Source organism: Pogoniulus pusillus, chromosome 29 (assembly GCF_015220805.1).
Source record: "Pogoniulus pusillus isolate bPogPus1 chromosome 29, bPogPus1.pri, whole genome shotgun sequence".
Taxonomy (NCBI): Eukaryota; Metazoa; Chordata; class Aves; order Piciformes; family Lybiidae; genus Pogoniulus; species Pogoniulus pusillus.
Genome location: NC_087292.1, coordinates 14,336,266 through 14,356,380, shown reverse-complemented (window position 1 = coordinate 14,356,380; position 20,115 = coordinate 14,336,266). Strand labels below are relative to the sequence as shown.

General features: G+C 50.1%; 1 protein-coding gene across 1 annotated transcript in view; it reads right to left on the bottom strand.

The window, feature by feature from the left end:
- NTSR1 (neurotensin receptor 1) overlaps positions 1-19,794 on the bottom strand; it is a 62,919-nt gene extending 43,125 nt beyond the window's left edge. The window contains exon 1 of the mRNA XM_064167704.1: positions 18,670-19,794. Within this exon, the coding sequence (XP_064023774.1) occupies positions 18,670-19,338 (669 nt within the window). The 5' untranslated portion in view covers positions 19,339-19,794. The remainder of the gene's footprint in view (positions 1-18,669) is intronic.
- Between the last annotated feature and the right edge of the window lie 321 nt (positions 19,795-20,115).

Below are 20,115 nucleotides of genomic sequence, written 5' to 3'. Positions count from 1 at the left end.
GCAGCTGGTTTCTCCAGGGTCACTGCAGCTACAAGCCCAAACTTTGGAGGGGCACAGCCTGGACCACACAAGGTATTGAGGCTTTTGAGACAGGGCCCATTGCCAGCACCAAATGTGTCACCGTGAATCATTCACACACCGGTTTCAAAGCACAAAGCTGATGCCTGAATCATGGCATAAAGCACAAATGTTTTCCTCTGGATAAAAAAAACAGAAATCCACTGACTCCTTTTGGAGTCAAAACCAGGGAAGAGGGCCATGTAATTCATTTACTTTGGAAAAATAAGCATTTCAAAGTTATCTAAACAGCAGTAATTACAGGGAAATCTCTGTTTATTTTATCAGCCCGGTTTTGCTATGGGATTGGTGCTGGTGCTCCAGGCAAGCTTGACTCATTCACCTTCAAGCCATTCAATCACGAATCCCTTTACCCAACAGCTGGGAGAGGCTGGCAGGGCAGCAGCCTTGCCTCATGTCTATGCTACTGCCTTAACCATGTGCTCCAAAATCCAGCCCCTTTTCCTGGGACGCTGCGTTGTGAGCAGAAGCAGAAGGCTGGAAGCATTTGGTGAGTAAGTCTTCACAGAATCACAGAATTAAGCAGGTTGGAAAAGACCTAGGAGATCATCGAGTCCAGCCTATCACCTCACCCTTCTAATTAACTAACCCATGGCACTAAGTGCCTCATCCAACCTCCTTTGAAACACCTCCAGGGATGGAGACTCCGCCACCTCCCTGGGCAGCCCATTCAAATCACTCTTTCTGTGAATAACTTCCTAACATCCAGCCTAAATCTGACCTGGCACAGCTTGATAAAGGAGTTTGATGCTGAAAGCATTGTGCTCACCCAGCTCCACAGAAGAAAAACAGCCTCACTCTGCTGCAGCACCAACCCTGCACTCGGGACCAGAGTCTGTTTATAAGTGAAGGCAGCCAGGCAGAAAGACCTATTCTCCACCTGAGTGGTTTCCCTGCTGCTGAGACACTGACCTGAAAGGCCCCAGACACAGGTTAGCCCCTGGCAGAAGAGCAGCATTTCTCCTAAGGCAATGCAGGGTCTGCAGAGGAGCAGGCATGCAGGCAATGCAATGGTTCTGTGTGGCACAGGCAGGTTTGGCAAAGTGCTTGTGGGAGATCTGTAGGAAAGAAGCTTGTTTTGGTTGGAGAAGACCTCTAAGATTGAGTGCAAGTGTCAAACCGACACCACCATAGCTGTTAAACCGTGTTCCAGAGTGCCACGTCTACAAGTTTTCTGGACACATTCAGGGATGGTGTCTCCACCTCTTCTCTGGGCAGCCTGTTCCAACACCCAACCACTCTTAATTTTCTCTTAATATCCAACAGAATCTTCCCTGTGTGTAACTTGAGGCCATCTCCTCTTGTCACAGAACCACAGAATCACAGAATCACAGAATCAGTCAGGGTTGGAAGGGAACCACAAGGATCATCGAGTTCCAACCCCCCTGCCGTGGGTAGAGACATCTTACTCTAGATCAGGCTGGCCAGAGCCTCATCCAGCCTATCACAGAATCACTCAGGGTTGGAAGGCACCAAAAAGATCATCTAGTTCCAACCCCCTTGCCATGGGCAGAGACACCTTCCCCTAGATCAGGCTGTCTAGAGCTTCATCCAGCCTGGCCTTAAACACATTTAGGTATGGGGCTTCAGCCACCTCCCTTGTCATATCACTTGATACTAGAGAGAAGAGACTGACCCCCATCAGTCTCCAATCTCCTTTCAGGCAGGTGTAGAGAGCAATGAGGTCTCCCCTGAGCCTCTTCTCTAGGCTAAACAACCCCAGTTCCCTCAGCTGCTCCTCACCAGACCTCTTCTCCAGACCCTTCACCAGCTTCGTTGCCCTTCTCTGGACCCACTCCAGTGCCTTTTTTTTTGTAATGAGGGGCCCAAAACTGAACACAGTGCTCAAGATGTGGCCTCACCAGTGCTGAGCACAGGGGCACAGTCACTTCCCTACTCCTGCTGGCTGCATTATTGCTGATACCAGCCAGGATGCTCTTGCCAAACAGAAGGAAAACCACCAAATATTAAGGTTTTCCTTTAGTGTGAGGCACTGTGGTGTGGAACAGAGAGGAAAGAAAGCCCTTGCTGAAAAGGAATTAACACCCAGAAGGTTTTCAGCTGCTCTTCAGTTTTGTATTAACAGCATCCACAGGCCATGAGTCAAAATAATCTCTACAGCTGGATCGATAACATGTGGCCTTAAAAACAAGCTGCTCTCTGTTGTCATGCCTTGGGAAAGGCTTTAGGGCAAATCCAGATGGAAAATCATAGAATCAGTCAGGGTTGGAAGGGACCACAGGGATCATTCAGTTTCAGCCCCCCCCTGCCATTGGCAGGGACACCCTACCCTAGAGCAGGCTGCACACAGCCTCAGCCAGCCTGGCCTTAAACACCTCCAGCCATGGGGCCTCAACCACGTCCCTGGGCAACCCAGTCCAGCCTCTCACCACTCTCATGCTCAACAACTTCCTCCTCATGTCCAGGCTGAGTCTCCCCATCTCCAGCTTCACTCCATTCCCCCTAGTCCTGTCACTCCCTGACAGCCTCAAAAGTCCCTCCCCAGCTTTGTTGTAACCCCCTTCAGATCCTGGAAGGCCACAAGAAGGTCACCTTGGAGCCTTCTCTTCTCCAGACTGAATAACTCTTAACTCTTTCAGCCTGTCCTCATAGCAGAGCTGCTCCAGCATCAGGGATCAGTGAAATCAGGGATTTCAGCCTGCCAGGCACAGCCCCAGCAAAACCCAGCAGCCAGAGCCGCACTGCTCCAGCATCTTCAAAGCAGGGAACAGAAGAACTCGTTCAAATCACCATCACCTTCTCCAGAAAAATCACTGGATTTTTGTTTGCTTGGTTTCTTTCTTACTGATTTCGAAGGCACAACCTTGGTTCACTGCCCCTGTCTCTTGCGAGAGGAGCTGCACTGGGAGGGCGGCAGGGAGCAGGGCGAGCAGCAGAGGGGAAGCGGAGCTGTGCGCCTGCCTCTGTGCGGAGCCACAGCTGCGCTGCTGCAGCCGGAGTCAATAGCTGCTTTTACAGCAGAGCAGCTTTGTTGTGCAGGCACAAAGGCCTCCTCTGTCCCTACCCAGCAGGAGCTTTATCGAAGTGTCGTTTCTTGCCCTGCTGCTGCCCTTGCCTCTTGGCTTCAGCTTTTTGCAGGCTGCCAGTGGTTTTTGTATTGCTTCAGGTTGGGGTTTTTTTCGTTTGGTCCTTTGGTTTTGTTGTTTGTCTTTTAATTGAAACTGAGTAAATGACTTTTCTTTTTTTCCTAAACAATTGAGGTGTTTAACAAAGCTTCCCATTCTTTCACAAGGAGGTAAGCAGCAACCTTCATAGCAGAAAACAGACATTATTGGAACTTGAGCATGGAGACACAAACTCACAAGGAAGTGGCAGCCCCTGAGAGCTCTTAAGAGCATTGCTGCCCTTGCCTCTTTGCTTCAGCTTTTGCAGGCTGCCACTGTTTTTTTTACTGAATCATAGAATCAAGCAGGTTGGAAGAGACCTCCAAGCTCATCCAGTCTAACCTAGCACCCAGCTCTATCCAATCAGCCAGACCATGGCACTAAGTGTCTCATCCAGACTTTTCTTCAACACCTCCAGGGATGGTGACTTCACCACCTCCCTGGGCAGCCCATTCCAATGCCAATCACTCTCCTCCTAACATCCAGCCTATATCTCCCCTGGCACAACTTGCAACCTTCATAGCAGAAAACAAACATTCTTGGAACTTGAGCAAAGAGACACAATCTCACAAGGAGGTAGCAGCCCCTGAGAGCTCTTAAAAACATTTCATTCCCCCTCTGGGCAACAGTTAGGGGATGGAATTTAGCAGAGCAGAACATGATATGAGAAAATCCCTAGAGTGTACACAGCAATTTTTCTTCTTCCCAACCACATTTGTTTCAAAGGAATGAAGACAGAACCCATCTCTATTTCTGGCTGTAATATCACTCTAGATGTGGTCAGCTTTTCTGAAACATCCCCATTGATAAGAAGGAGGGAATAGAAACATTAATGAAAGTAGAAGACCTTCTTCATAGTTTTCCTGTCATACAGCTACTCCCCACAGGTCATTGCTCTCTAGCCCTTTGTAGAGGAACTCAGGCTAGGCAGGGAGGGACAGTGGTGGGAGACCTCATTTGCTGGAGGAGACAGAGCTAGGAAGCAGTAAGGCACCTGGCATCTCAATCTCAAAATAAATAGCTCCTGCCATGCTTCATCTTTCTTCTCTTTTCCTAGAGGAGCCCTAACATTAATGCATCTCACTAGTGAACTAAATGCCTGTTCTTTCTTATAAAGGAGCAGAGCTCCTTCACAGGAGTGTCAGCTCCTCTGACATAGCTCATCCACTCTGTCCTGAAAAGCCCTCTTGATGCTTTAGCCTGAAATTCTCCTCTTCTTTTCAGCACCATCTTTAGCTTCCCCTAATTCTCCCCTAATTCTGTGGAGAGTGACCCTGGAGAGAGGGAATTGAAAGAGTGGGCTGCTGAAGCATTGCACTGAGTTTGAGCAGCTGGAGCAACAAAGCTGCTGAAAGGTCTAGAGAAGAAGTCTTGTGAGGAGTTGGGAGATGATCTGCTGGAGAGCAGCCCTGTGGATAAGGACCTGGGAGTGCTGGTGGATAACAAGTTAACCATGGCACAGCAATGTGCCCTTGTTGCCAAGAAGGCCAATGGGATCCTGGGGTGTGTTAAGAAGAGTGTGTCCAGCAGATCAAGGGAGGTTCTCTTCTGCCTCTACTCTGCCCTGGTGAGACCTCATCTTGAGTACTGCATTCAGTTTTGGGCTCCCCAGTTGAAGAGGGACAGGGATCTGCTGGAGAGAGTCCAGTGGAGGGCTACAAGGATAATTAGGGGACTGGAACACTGCCTGATGAGAAGAGGCTGAGGGACCTGGGGCTGTTTAGTTTGGAGAAGACTGAGAGAGGATTTAATGAATGTTTATCAATATCTGAGGGCTGGGGGTCAGGAGGGGGGGACAGGCTCTGCTCACTGCTGCCTGGAATAGGACAAGGAGCAATGGATGGAAGCTGCAGCACAGGAGGTTCCAGCTCAACATGAGGGGGAACTTTACTGTAAGGATCACAGAACACTGGCACAGGTGCCCTAGAGGGGCTGTGGAGTTTCCTTCTCTGGAGACATTCAAGGCCTATCTGGATGTGTTCTTCCATGATCTGAGTTAGATTGTGTGGTCCTGCTCTGGCAGGGGGGTTGGACTCGATCTCTTTGGGTCCTTTCCAACCCCTGACATCCTGTGAGCCTGTGTCTGCTGCTGGGGGAAACTGGGACAGGTAGATCTGGCTGCAGTCCTTTGGGTGACAGGGCAAAGCCATCACATCCTCTGAGTGGCTGAGGGAACTGAGGTTGTTTGGTCTTGAGAAGAGGAGGCCGAGTTGAGAACTTATTGCTCTCTACAGTTACCTGAAAGAGGGTTGTAGTGAGATGGGGGTTGGTCAATCCTCCCCAGTATCTGGCAACAGAATAAGAAGAAACAGCCTGCAAAAGTCCATAACGAGATGCTGAGCTCACAGCATCGCACCTGAGAAATTCATCACACCGAGATGCAGAGCAACAAAACAGCTCCAGATGATTGCAGCGCACAAGAATATGCTCACTATCATCTTAAACTGGATGAGATTAATTTTGCTGGCAGCTACATTACAAGGCAAGTGGGCTGTATCATTAAAAGCAATAAACCCCTCACAGATGGCCTGCTGCGTGACCACTGCAGATTACCTTCCCCAGCTCTCGCCTACCTGGGTGTCAGCATTTCCCAGAGCTTTTTATGCCCCCAGCCCTTTCTTTGTGGCTGTGGAACCCTGAGCAGGCTTTCAGGCACTGTTTTGTTTTGAGATGTCAATCTTGCATACAGATTTCTTGCTTCAAATATTCTTACCACTTGCCTATAAAACACCAAGCACAAATCAGGGCTGTGTAAACTGGAGTAAGAGAAAAGCCAAGCTGTTAATCTTCATAATGTGCCTCTCAGTGGGGATTTAACTTGAATGTTATTTGCATTAACTATGATACTGAGTGCAGGATGTGCAGCTATAAATAGATTAAAAGCCATATTTAAGTCACTGTCCCACTGCTGATAGGAGGCTCAAGTGTGAGAGCTGTTACCAGTACAGATTTGGTCGGCTGCCTGACTCACTGGAGGAAGTGGTAGTGGCAAGTTTCATCACTGGTGTCCAAGAAACTCTTTTTGGGAGGCAATGAACCCTCTTAGTGGGGCTTGTAGTGTCAGCTCAAACTCTAGGAGTGCTGGCTGAGTTGAGGACACTTTGGCTTGAGCAGAGAGGGTATAAGTTTGCTGAAGCTGATTGTATAATCACAGAATCATTTTGGTTGGAAGAGAACTTTTAAGATCACCAAGCCCAACTGCTAACCCAGCACTGCCAGGGTGCCACTAAACCATATTCCTCAGTGCCACATCTTCTAAATCCCACAAACAGAAAACTTATCCAAAGGATTTGCCAGTTGATTTAATGCTGCTTTCCCTCAAAGTCTTTCTCTGACACAGATCCTTTACAGAATCACAGGATTTCTTAGATGGGAAAAGCCCTTCAAGCTCATTGAGTCCAATCATTAGTTTCACACTGACAAGTCCTTGGCTAAACCAAAGCCCTCAGCACATCTCATCACTATGAATTGCTATGCTTGGAAAGGACCACCAGGATCATCCAGTCCAACCTTCATCACTAGATCATAGCCTCAAGTGCCACATCCACTCTCCTTTTAAACACCTCCAGGGATGGTGACTCCACCACCTCCCTGGGTAGCCTGTTCCAGTGCCTGATCACCTGCTCAGCAAAGAACTTCTTCCCAACATCCAACCTAAACCTCCCCTGATGCAACTTGAGGCCATTTCCTCTTGTCCTATCACTAGTAACTGGGGAGAAGAGACCAGCTCTTGTAGGTAGTTGTAGAGAGCAACAAGGTCTCTCTCTCAGCCTCCTTTTCTCCAGACTAAACACCCCCAGCTGCTCCTCACAGGTCATGTTTGCCAGACCTCTCCCCAGCCTCATCACCCTTCTCTGCACCTGCTCCAGCACCTCAATGTCCCTCCTGTACTGTGGTGACCAAAACTGGACACAGTACTTGAGGTGTGGTCTCACAAGTGCTGAGTACAGGGACATGATCACCCCTCTTGGAGCCTCAGGTATTATGAGAGTTGTTTCCTGGCTGGCCCAGGACTACCAGGCAGGACTAGGGCTGCCAGGCTGGCCATGTGCCCTGCTCTGTGAGGCTGTTGCATTGTGCTATGCTTTCTGATCAAATTCCTGCACATTCTCCCCCCCCCCCCCCCCCAAGGTATTTTCCATCCTGCAGCTCTCCTGTGCAGGCCAGGATGCACCTGAAAGATGCCAGAATAATATGAAGGAGACCAAGCCCAGGGCAGAGCTTGTCCCTTGGGTTAGTGACTGCAATCTGTTTAGTGTCTGGGGCATACAACCTCCCCTGTGATTTTATCTAGATGGAAAACATCTATTTACTAATCCAAACCTATACTTCCCCCTCCTCCTTCAGTGCTTTGTCACACTTCACACATCTGGAGTTAAGGAACAAATAAGTATGGCACTGTCATAAGTGCATGACTGACAGTGATAAAAAAGTGAACCAGTCTCTGGGGAGGGAAACTCAATCCTGTAAGTTTCTCTTTTGAATTAAACAAGTATATTAAAACATATAAGTTGTCCCTGTGAGGATAAAATGTTAGGTCTTTGCAGGAAGAATCAATAGAGTGATGTGAGCACCGAGCTAAAACTTCCCAGTGGCTGTGTGAGCTTCATTTTTATCAGATGGCTTTGGGAAAAACAGAGAACAGGAGGAAAAAGCAAAGTCATTTGGTATTGAACAAACTCAGAGAGTTATGGACTTATGAAACCACAGAATCAACCAGGCTGGAAGAGACCTCCAAGCTCAGCCAGTCCAACCTAGTATCCAGCCCTATCCAATCAACTACACCATGGCACTAAGTGCCTCATCCAGGCTTGGCTTCAACACCTCCAGGGGCAGCGACACCACCACCTCCCTGGGCAGCCCATTCCAATGCCAATCACTCTCTCTGCCAACAACTTCCTCCTAACATCCAGCCTAGACCTCCCCTGGCACAACTTGGGACTCTGTCCCCTTCTTCTGTTGCTGGGTGCCTGGCAGAAGAGACCAACCCCACCTGGCTACAGCCTCCCTTCAGGTGGTTGTAGACAGCAATGAGCTCTGCCCTGAGCCTCCTCTGCTGCAGGCTGCACACCCCCAGCTCCCTCAGCCTCTCCTCACAGGGCTGTGCTCCAGGCCTCTCACCAGCTTTGTTGCCTTTCTCTGGACACCTTCCAGCACCTCAACATCTCTCTTGAATGGAAGAGCCCAGAACTGGACACAGGACTCAAGGTGTGGCCTGACCAGTGCTGAGCACAGCAGCAGAATAACCTCCCTCATCCTACTGGCCACACTGTTCCTGATGCAGGCCAGGATGCCATTGGCTCTCTTGGCCACCTGGGCACACTGCTGCCTCATCTTCAGCTACTGTGTCCCAGTACCCCCAGGTCCCTTTCTTCCTGGATGCTCTCAGCCACTCTGTCCCCAGCCTGTAGTGCTGCCTGGGGTTGTTGTGGCCAAAGTGCAGAACCCTGCGCTTGGCCTTGTTCAATCTCATCCCATTGGCCTCTGCCCACCCATCCAGCCTGTCCAGGTCCCTCTGCAGGGCTCTCCTACCTTCCAACAGCTCCACACCTGCTCCTAGCTTGGTGTCATCTGCAAACTTACTGATGCTGGACTCAATCCCCTCATCCAGAGTTATCCAAGGCAACAAAGTGATATGACACTCCTACCAAGCTCTGAGACCACTTTTATTTGGTTTGGCAGTGCAGACCTGCATTGCTTTTGGTTGAGTTACAATTAATAGGATGTGGCACTGCCACAGCAGTATCATTAGCTCCCTGGACTCCTGATCAGAAGTAGGGATCTACTGAGATAAATGCCATTCTACATTGGAACATCTACAGCTGATGGGCAGCTGGTCTTTGCTCTGCAAGTCTGGGAAAAGCTGATAAGTTGGTAGATCCCTTTCTTCAAGGTTAAAAGAGAGAGAAAAAGAGATGGTTCAGGGCTAAGATTGCTCCTTCTCCTGCTAGACATCATGCAAAGCCCTGAGCAGCAGAAATGAGGCACTGGGTAAGCATCTGATTAAAGAAGTTGAACATCTTCCTTCTGAGAAGAGACTGTGGGAGTTGGGGCTTTTTAGCTTGGAGAGGAGGAGACTGAGAGGTGACCTCAATCATCTTTATAAGAGATGAGAGCCAGGAGGATGGAGCCAGGCTGTTCTTGGTGATGCCCAGTGACAGGACAAGAGGCAATGGGTGCAGGTTGAGGCATAGAAGGTTCCATGTGAACCTGAGGAAGAATTTTTCCCCTGTGAAGGTGACAGAGCACTGGAACAGGCTGCAGAGGGGGGTTGTGGAGTCTCCCTCTCTGGAGAGGTTGAAGAGCTGTCTGGATGCATTGCAGTGTGATCTGCTCTAGATAATGCTGCTCCTGCAGGGAGGCTGGACCAGATGATCTTTCAAGGTCTCTCCCAGCCCCTGACATTCTATGATCTGTCAGGCTGAACTTGCAAGAGCAGGAGAGGAGATGTCAGAAGGGCTACACTGCCCAGGAAGAGAAGGCAACCAGACCATCTATCACAGGGCAGAAGCCTGAACAACAGGCTGTGACTTTCTTCTGTGGTCCCACTGCCTGCTCAGAAAATAGAGTTCCATGCATTGGCTTTAAGCCAGCATCTACCAAAGAAGACAACCTTGTCTTAGCCCTTTCTCTTGCCATGGAAACCATCCCACAGGCTCCAGAAATCAGGCAAGTGCTCCAGGTAAAGGGACAACAACTTTTCATTGGCCCCAAAGATACAATACCTGAGCAACTTGTGAGTTTTTTGCTTCTGACAGTTCCAAACACACCTGGTGTTGGCAGGAGGCAGAAGGAAGGCATTCAGCAGGAGGGAAAGCATGAAGAGACTCAATCGGGTGCACCATGGGTCCCTGAAATTAAGTTCCTCAGGCAGCTTTCAGGATCCCAGGAGTTTCTTGAGCATGCTAAGGTTGGAGTTTGCTAATGTCCTTCATTTCCTCTGGAGGAGGAGCAGATCTCTTGAAGCAACACAAACCACTGGCTTCAAGAGTGCAAGTTGGCTGTCACAGCAGTGGTCCTAAATTTATTCCTCATTTTACCTAGAGGGAGTAGTAACTGTCAGGACAAGAGAAAGGAACATGCTGAGATACCCAGTTCTGTTCACACTGCCTGTTCTTCTTTTATCTGTTTGGGAATTCACTTGGCAAAGAGACACCTGGAAGGTTTTATAAGGAGAGATTCACTGCAGAGGGTTCAGCATCTCAGGAGATGTACATCCACAGGCTGCTTGTGAATCATGGCAGGAGGGAGGCTGCCTGGGAGGATGGTGAGGAGCTACTCTGTTGGAGCTGTCAATGTGGCCATGATCAATGCTACCAAACCCAGAGCACTTCCTCTGGCTCAGCCATCACTGCAGTACCTCTCTGATTTACTGATGCTCAATGTGCTTTTCACTCTGTGTGTGGCTTTGTAGTTTAGAAGCACTCCAGCTTCTTCAAGAGTACTTTGCATAAAAAATAGATGCTTTTCCTGCCTTTCAGAGACTGAAGTCTTCCTGAAAGTTTTTTTTTCCCCCTTTTATTTTTCCTTCCCCCCCCCCATTTCCACTAGGAAAACAGAAAATCTCATCTCTGATTTCTCCCTTCAGTTGACAATTCTGTTTCTAGTCTGAGAACTTAAAAGCTCCAAAGAACTTTGAACTTTCTCTTAGAAATAAAGTTGAGAAGACTTTTTTGATTGCATGGGTTTTTTTTTCCCTCCCCCATGAAACCATGCTTGGCCATGCACTGAGAATTGCTGAAGTGAAAAAGCCACAGGAGATGAGAAGCAAATCTCACACACTCTGCAGATAACCAACCCCTCCTGCCTGTCAAACATTCCTTCTTCAAAGGCCAAGGGCAAGAGCCATGCTTCCTGCTCTAGTTTTGTCCTACAGTATCCTCTGCCCTGGCAGGGGCAAGGGGGATGACAGGTTTCTGGTACCCCAAAGAGGGAGGAGGAGGATGGACTTCCACACACAGATGCACCAGGAGGGCACTAGGGTATAGTGACATAAAATTGTCTCACTCCTTTTCCCCTCCCATCGATGGAAAACTTATCAACTGACACTTTAAATGCAGGAAAAGACTGGGAATGAAGCAGCAGCTCAGAAATTTCTGCTACCCAGTCAGGGTTAGTGCTCCATCACCACCACTTCTTATGAACCAGCCCCAAGCACTTGTTTGCTGGATAACTCATCAGCTCAACTGATTTATCAGCAGCTCATTTTTTTTTTAAACCCACCCCTAAGATGCTTTAAAATTGGATAAAAGAAATTAAATCCATGGGAGGCAAAATGGGGGGGCTGATGTTACTGTTAGCCAGCACCCATAGGTGATGTCAGAGCAATTGTCAGCTTCCTAGCCTGCCGAGCCGGGGGGCCAACCAGGCCCCCCGGCCTTTAGATCCCACTCCCATTCACCCAGTGCACAGCCATAGGCACTCACCAGTGATGCCAGGAGGAGGATCCCTCTGCCCACTTGGGCAAGCTAAGGGCTTCTGCCTCTCCTGGGTCTGATTATATAGGGGGAGAGGCAGGGAGAGCAAAGTGGTTACAGCTGGGGTGGGAGGACAGAAGCCAGGTGCTCTGAGTTTGGGAGAAAGAGCTGTGTGGGGTGGGAAAGGGGGGGGTCGTGGTGCTGAAAGGAGGGAGGTGGAGAGGAAAGAGATGGAGAGGAAAAGGATCAGGAGGAAAAGGATGGGGATGGGGGAAAAAGAATGAGATGGGGAGAAAGGGAGGAAGATGGGAAGAAAGAGGAAGATGGAGAGAAAGGGAAGGAGTTGGAAAGAAAAGGAAGAAGATGAGGAAAAATAGGAGATGAAGAGGAAAGGAGGAAGATGGGGAGAAGAGAGATTTTTTAAAGTAATAAAACTGAAAACTGGACTGCACTGTTTGCATTGAAATCAGCCTTTTCATGACCAACCTTTTGGCATTTCTGCTTGGAGTAGTAACCAGACATACAACTCCCTGAAGAGAAGCTGTATCCAGGTGGAGGTTGATCTCTTCTGCCAGGCAACCAGCAAAAGAACAAGGGGACACAGTCTCAAGTTGTGCTGGGGCAGGTCTAGGCTGGATGTTAGGAGGAAGTTGTTGGCAGAGAGAGTGATTGGCATTGGAATGGGCTGCCCAGGGAGGTGGTGGAGTCACCGTGCCTGGAGGTGTGCCATATTAGTGCCATAGTCTAGTTAATTGGCCAGGGCTGGGTGCTAGATTGGACTGGATGACCTTGGAGGTCTCTTCAAAGCTGGTTGATGCTATGATGCTAACACTGAAGCCCTGAGGCCACCCTGTCCCTTGGCCAGGCAGGCACCCACGCGTCCCACGGTGGGATGCTGCATCACGCCCCCGCCTCGGGCAGGACACAGAAGTGTTTCTAAACGTCAGGAAGCGAAAGTGCCATCTGTGAGCCTCCAGCAGATGCTGCAGAGAGACGATAGCAAAAGCCTTTGAGGGAGAGGAGGGGGGCAGCAGGGAGAAGACAATTAAATAGCTGTTTTAAATGATCTGGAAGAAGATTAAAGGCAGCTGCAGGTTTGTTTTAGGGTTGGTTGTATTTTTTCCCCCTCTGAGAAGAAGGACCACCAGATTACCTTGGTTTCTTCTGCCTTTGCAAAATGCTATTCAGGGGAAAAACCTAAGAGCTAAACTGATCAGCCACATTCTTTTATTATCCCTCCAGCTGACATTGCAGGAAGGGGGAGGGGGGGAAACAACAACCAGGGAATCAAGTGAATTAAAATCAATTGGGGAAAAATAAAGACGAAATTATGTAAGAACTGGCAAAACACAGCAGGCCAAGTGGTTATGTAAAGCAATGAACACAAGAGCTTATTTAATTTCGATGCTGCTGCAAGATGGACCACACTGTAAACGGCTGGGATTAGGCAGGCTGGGCTGTCCTGCATATGCTGAGTTAAAGCCCTGGGCTCCCTGCATGCTGCAGGATAAAAAAGCAGCTTTATAGGGATGCTCATGCCACCACGGATGGGCAGCCCCACTGCTGAGGGTGGCTCTCTGTCACTGCAGGGAGGGGTCCAGACACGTTCAAACAGCAGCGGCTTCATTCTCTTGTCTAGCCAAAGGGCTGGCAGCATTGTCACCTGCCAGGACACAGTTCTGCCACAAAGGTAGCCAATTCGTTGGTGTTGGTGGTAAGTGGCACCAAGGTGTGGGCTTCTTCAGTGGGCAGAGATTCTGTGTGTGTTTTGAGGGTGAGATTCCAAACCTATCTCCCTATGAGGCTGAAGGAGCTGGGGTTGTGCAGCCTGGGGGAGAGGAGGCTCAGGGGTGACCTCATTGCTGTCTGCAACTACCTGAAGGGAGGCTGTAGCCAGGTGGGATTGGGCTCTTCTGCCAGACAACCAGCAACAGAAGAAGGGGACAGTCTCAAGTCGTGCTGGGGGAGGTCTAGGCTGGATGTTAGGAGGAAGTTGTTGTCAGAGAGAGTGATTGGCATTGGAATGGGCTGCCCAGGGAGGTGGTGGAGTCACCATCTGTGGAGGTGTTGAAGCCAAGCCTGGCTGGGGCACTTAGTGCCATGGTCTGGCTGATTGGCCAGGGCTGGGTGCTAGGTTGTGCTGGCTGAGCTTGGAGCTCTCTTCCAACCTGGTTCATTCTGTAATTCTATGATTGTGACTCTGGGCAAGCTGCTCTGGGTAACCCTGGTCTAGCAGGAGAGCTGAACTAGATAATTCACAAAGGTCTCTTCCAGCCTCCTCTGTGCTGGGTTGCTGTGGTTCTGTAGCCAAAATTGTTTTATTGGCCAGACCCAACGGGTGGGATTCTCAGTGCATGGAGCTGTAGTGAGTGATTTGAATCAGAGCTGTTATTAAAAGCCATAGTAGGAATTTGGCTGTGACCTTAGGAAAAGAAACTAACTTCAATTCCTCTAGTCAGCTTTAGCATAAACACAGGATTCCTGAACTGAAGCCATTGACTAACCCTGGATCAGCAAAGCTGGAGAGAATTCAGCCATTTGATTTGATGGTTTGTAACTTCCATGCACTCTGGAGAGATGCTCATCATGCTTACTGACGTGGCACCACAGATCTGCCAGTGGGCAGAGTCCTGCTGCCCATGGCTACCAACTGTGCACCATGCAGCAGCTCATTGCACCACTCTGCTGAGCTGCTTCTCACCAGAGGAAAGTGTAACAGGAGAGTTTGCAACCTTGTGTATGGAATTAACGGCTTTTGGGGTCTCTCAGACAAATCAGAAGTGAAGAGAAGTCCTTGGAATGGGTAATGGGTGCCAAGAGGCCAGGCTACACCTCGTGTCTTTCAGCTCCAACACCTGATCCTTCCTTTCCATCCCCTTCAGACCTAAGGCTCTTTGTCCCATTCCTTAAAAGGCATCGCAAGAAGAAATGTAGGAAGAAATAAAGCAGAGGACCTTCTTGGGCAAGCAGTTGCTTCATGTTCAGAGTTATTTACTCTACAAACCATCTGAATTATGAGCAGGCTTCATAAAATGTAATAAACAAGGGATCTGGAGGGGCAGGCAAGCTGCAGCCACACAAGAGTGGGCTGACACAGAGCAGAACTGGGGCAGCTGTCCACCCAAGCTCACCAGAAGGTCCAGAGAAGTTTGGAATGTGTTTCCCAAGAAGTTGCCCTCTCAAATGAGCAACATGGAGCTGATGGAGCTGTGACAGTTTTTGGAGAGCCTGCTGCCATGTGTTTTAATAAATGAGTTCACACCAGCTGTCCATGCGAAAACAAAGCCACAAGCATGTGTCAGATCCTGCCTACCCAGGCACTCACCATAACTTAGGGGACAGTTTGCAGCAGAGCCATCCAAGTGCAGACTGTGCCATGGCAGCGGCACATGTTCCTTTCTCTCCTGGGAATGTTGAGCTGCCCACATCAGTTCCTCTCACACATGTGCCCAGATCAGGCTCAGCTAAAATCCTGGGATTTTAGTTTGAAGAGATGCCTGACTGTGTGGTGGGACTGACAGAGCATCAGGACTATTAGGATTTCTGTCAAAATCCACTCTTTTCCTCAGGTCATCTAGGGATCTCTCCAGAAAAGAGGTAAGAAAGGCAGGAGCAATAAAGGAAAAATGAGTTTGCACAGGCAGCTGGACATTAGCACTCAGACCTCTATGAAGAACAGGGCTGAGAGTTTACGATAGTAACAGCATGCAGGGCTGCCTGTGGCAGGATGGGACACTCAATACAGCCCTGCTCTGAGGGAGCTGGCCCCAGAGCCAAGAGAAAAGCTGTGAAGTAGCCAAAGCCACAAGTCCTGACCTGCAAGTAGACCGGAGAAGCATCTCATTCTGCCTTGGAGCTCTCTTGTCTGTTGTTTCCACGATGAGTGGCTTTTAAAACCTCCTCCAGCTGGAGTGGCATGAAAACATGAATTTACTCATACAGAGATGGCTTGAAGAGGTGTTTAATTTATGTGGAAAAAGCCCTTAAAATTGGCTGCAGTGTGTTTTAGAGGGTGTCTGCCAGCTCTAGTGTTAACCAGACCTAAATGATGTGGCTATAACGGACTTTTTCCTGCTACCAAATCCCACGCTGGTGCTAACATTCAAACCAGACATTCCTGACTGAAAATATCAGAATATATAGCCCACCAGATTCAGAAGCTGATTGAAGCAGCTGCAAGGATTGTGATAAACAAAGCTGGGTAATAACACTGAAGCATCAGAGGCCACACAGAGCTCACCTCTCGATGGCGTGAGGTGAGATGTGTAGTTCCTGGCTGTACTGATTGTAGTGGCACACAGTGACACCCTGCAGAACGTTTCTTGCTCTTACTGCTTACCAGCATGTGATGCACTGAGCAAGCTGTAATTGCTAGAAGAGTGTCAGTAAATACTTCTTACAGTTGTTGTGGAGCTACCTTGGTAGAAGTTAACATGGGCAAGAATCAAAGGTGTCGAGTGTTGGTGGAGTTTCTTGTTTTCCTTGATGAAGGAAACCTGGTTGTTCACACAGAACCTACTTCCACTCAGGTATGCCCATTAAAACTTCATTATTCAAAGCAAATAGAGAAGGACTTCTGCAAAATCAGAGATGTCAAATTAACATTCAGATATTCAACCCACGAAGCCTGTTCCAGTTCAGGGAGGAGAGATTCTGTGACGATCCCAGCAGAACCATAGCTCATATGGGGCTCTGAGGCTATAAATGATTACAATTGCTCTGTTCTGGGACTGGCTTTCAATCAGTCAACAAATGAAACCTCTTGGAGAGTTAACAGCTTCCCAAAAAAAGCCCCAATTTGCTTTAGACGTTCTGCCAAACAGGAAGAGGAGTGAAATATGTTGAGTGATTTATTACAAGCGATTTGCCAGCTCGAGCAAGTGCATCATCGCTCTGCTTAATTTAAAGAGAGAAAATGAATGCAAAGAGATGCACAGACCCAGCTTGAATCCACTGGGAAAGAACCAAGGCTCCAGCTTTCTGACTGGTGAGACCTCTGTGCATCACCCCCCACATTAGCACTGCCCTTTCCTTCACAGGTCTTCTGCTAGTTGTCATTTTTCCAAGCCCCTGTGCAGCTCACGACACGAGGGTGTCCACTCCCACGCTATGCATCGCTTCCCATTAATGCACTTCCAACCTGACTTGCAGATGCTTTGCTTATTCACTCCAGAGCCTTCCCCAGCCCACAGCCCAGCATCGCAGTGTGTGCTGCTTCCCTCTCCTCCCAGGAACAGAGTGAAGCCATTAAACAACCTTCCTGCCTTAGCGAATCTACTCGTGGAGCCGGATCCCATGAGAAGGAGCAGCGTGGGAGGGTTTGGGTTTGTTTTTCTACCCCCCAACAGCTGCCTCTTTCTTTCTAGTTTTAAACTAATTCACAAGTGAAATGGAAAGAAAGGAAGAAAAAAACACAAGAGGAAAAGCCCCCAGGTGAACTTTGCATGCTGTGCACTCATGTCTGCTTACTTCTTCCTAGGCTAGCAAGACAAGGTATAGCCTGAATAACAGCAGGGCTGGAAAATGTGGGGAGCATTGTTCAAACTGTAATCTCCCAAAACGTGGCTGGGAAATAATCCTGGCTTTAGCCCTATCATGGTAACAATGAGCATCAGCTTAATCCTAAAAGGAAGATAACTGGAAACACTGCATATCAGCCACGTTGCTCTCAGCTCAGATGGCTCACATCTCCTGAGAGAGAGGAGAATTTGGGTTAAGTATACTGTGCTGCCACTGGCAAAATCTACAAAGCACCTAGAGGAGAGATCCAGCCTCATCATCTCAGGATGAGAGTTAGGAATTGAGACAAAGTGCAGGGGGAATCCAAGGCTTTGCTGGGGCATGGGTTTTTTGTTTACTGGAGCAGTCCAGGGGGAAACTCGCAGAGACATTTCCAAGCATCTACATCTCCGGGCTTAAATCTAACTGCATATATACCCTCAGCCACTTCCAGTGGGGGAAATGGTTGATTTGTTGCCATCTAAGTTCACTCCTCTTAACTGTGGGAACATCTCAAAGTCTTTAGCACACATTCCATTTTAAAATCCTAATTGGTGGCTCATTAAACCCACTTGAATTTCATGTTCAAAATAAATGATTGAGCATCTATCACAAGTGAGCCTGGCAGCAAAGGGAGTGTGGAGTGTGGTGTCTTGCTCTTTCCGTCCCTCCTTCCATGTCTCTTACATTTTTCAAGCCTAATGCTCCAGTAAACAAATGCCTCAACCCCTGAGAGAACTGGAGCACAGCAAGTGTTGATGCTGAAATCCTTTCCACACATGGGTGTGTTAGATTAATCAGCATGTGAAGCCCAGAAAAGCCCTTCTGAAGTCAGGAGGGGACTGCTCGTCACACCAGCTACGGATTTCCTCCAAACAGCACAAACACCAGCCTCTGCCTTGGAGATGCAGTTCCTTTTTGGTTGCCTGTGCTACACCTTGCTCTCAAAACTTTCTGCTATGAAGACCTTTCATTAGGCAGAGGAAATGGGCTCTGGATCAACACAAGAAGCAGAGATGGGGAGAGATGGGTTTATTTCCCTCAGTCTTGCTGGTTGCTTTCCAGCAGAAGGAAAGGAGATGTGGAAGATGCAGAGAAAGGTGGAGGTTTATGGATTCCCTGGTGATGAACTGCCTCATCTGGGGAGGATCTGAGCATCCTCAGTCTGAGAGAACAACTGCGCGGCAGGGCAGGGCCTGGCTGCCCCAGAGTCCACAGCACGTGGGGCTTGGGACTGGGACAGTGTGTGGAGGGGAGCTCTGGGGGGGATGCATCAGTGCAGGGCTGGATTAACCATGGTGCAGGAATTCATCCTGGCGCAGGGTCTCAGTTCAGCACCACGGGGCAGGATGGGATGCAGGATGGGCAAGCAGAGCCAAGATCTCCCCATATTCCACTTGTCCCAACTCTGGGCCTGTCAAGGCTGCTTGGTACACCCCCACTTCCTGAGCCCTCCCAGTCCTGACCATCTCCACAAAGTTTGGCCATCTGAGCCCAGGGAAGGAGGCAGCTACCATCCCTTGTTGCTCAGAAAGCTCTGGGATCCTCACCTGGATGACTGTCTTCAAGGTGGAGGGGTCCACGATGGTGGTGCAGATGAGGGAGTCAGGGTCCTGGTCCTTGCCATAGATCTCCCCCATGGTGAAGATCATGGGGATAGCGAGGAGGAAGGAGGCGATCCAGATGCAGCTGATGAACTTCTTGGTGCGGCTGCGGGACATGATGCTCTTGGCTTTGAAGGGGTGGCAGATGGCCATGTAGCGCTCCACGCTGAGGCTGGCGATGTTGAGCGCCGTGGCGTAGGTGCAGGCATCCCGCAGGAAGTAGTAGCCCTTGCAGACAGCCCCCCCGAACGCCCAGGGGTGATGAACCCAGATAAAGTTGTAGAGCTCGATGGGCATGCAGAGGAGGAAGATGAGGAGGTCGGAGAAGGCGAGACTGGCCAGGTGGTAGTGCACAGTGCTCTGCAGGTTCTGCAGCGACTTCTTGCGCACCAGCGTGTACGCTGTGATGGAGTTGCCCACCGTGCCCACCAAGAAAAGAGCCAAGTAGATGATAGTCACCATCACTTTGGAGTAGATGTCGGTGTTGACGTCCAGGTCCTCCTCATCGGGCGCTTTGGGAAGCAGGTCGGAGCGGTTGGAGGCGTTGGCATAGCTGCTGGGCTGCAGGTGGAGGGGACTGCCCAGTGCAGTCGGGACCGTGGCGTTCAGGTGCATCCCCGGGGCTGCAGCTCGGAACGGGGACCGTAGCTGCGACCCGGGACCGCAGCTCGGACCCGGGAACCGGAGCTCAGGCCCGGATACCGGAGCTCGGACCGTGGACCGCAGCTGGGCCCGGTGACCGGGCTCTGACCCGGGACCACAGCTCTGATCCGGGATCACAGCCGGGACCGTGGACCGCAGCTCGGAGCCGCGGCTGCAGCTTGGACTGGAGAGCGGAGCTCCGACCCGGGAAGCAGAGCTCCGACCCGGGGACCGCAGCCCGGACTCGGGATCACAGCTCGGACCCGGGACCGCAGCTCGGACCTGCCGCCGCTCCCCGACGTGTCGCTGCCCCCGGCGTGGAAACTTGGCTGGTTTTAATGCGGCGGGGAGGAGGCGCCTGCAGCTGCCGGGCTGCCGTGCGTGTGCGTGTGCGTGTGCGAGACTCAGACACACACACACCTCCCCAGCCTCCCATTCCCCTGCCGGGCGCAGCCCCCAGTTCCGACTCTCTCCTCCCCGCAGCTCCCCGGTGCCCAGATCTGCCCTAGCAGGGCAAGAGCCTCCCCGCACACACAACGCCCTCCCTCCGCAGCCCCCTTCACAGCCGCCCTGGTAGAAGCAGCACGGCAGTCCCCTCCCGCCCGGCCCCCCCGCCCCTCTGTTCAGCCTCTCTGCTCGTCTCCCTCCCCACTTCCCTCCTACCGAGGTGGGTTTTTGCAACCCCAGTTCGGTCTCCAAACTAGGCTGGGCTGTAAACCCTCTCCCCATTTGAATCACCCTTCCCCTAGA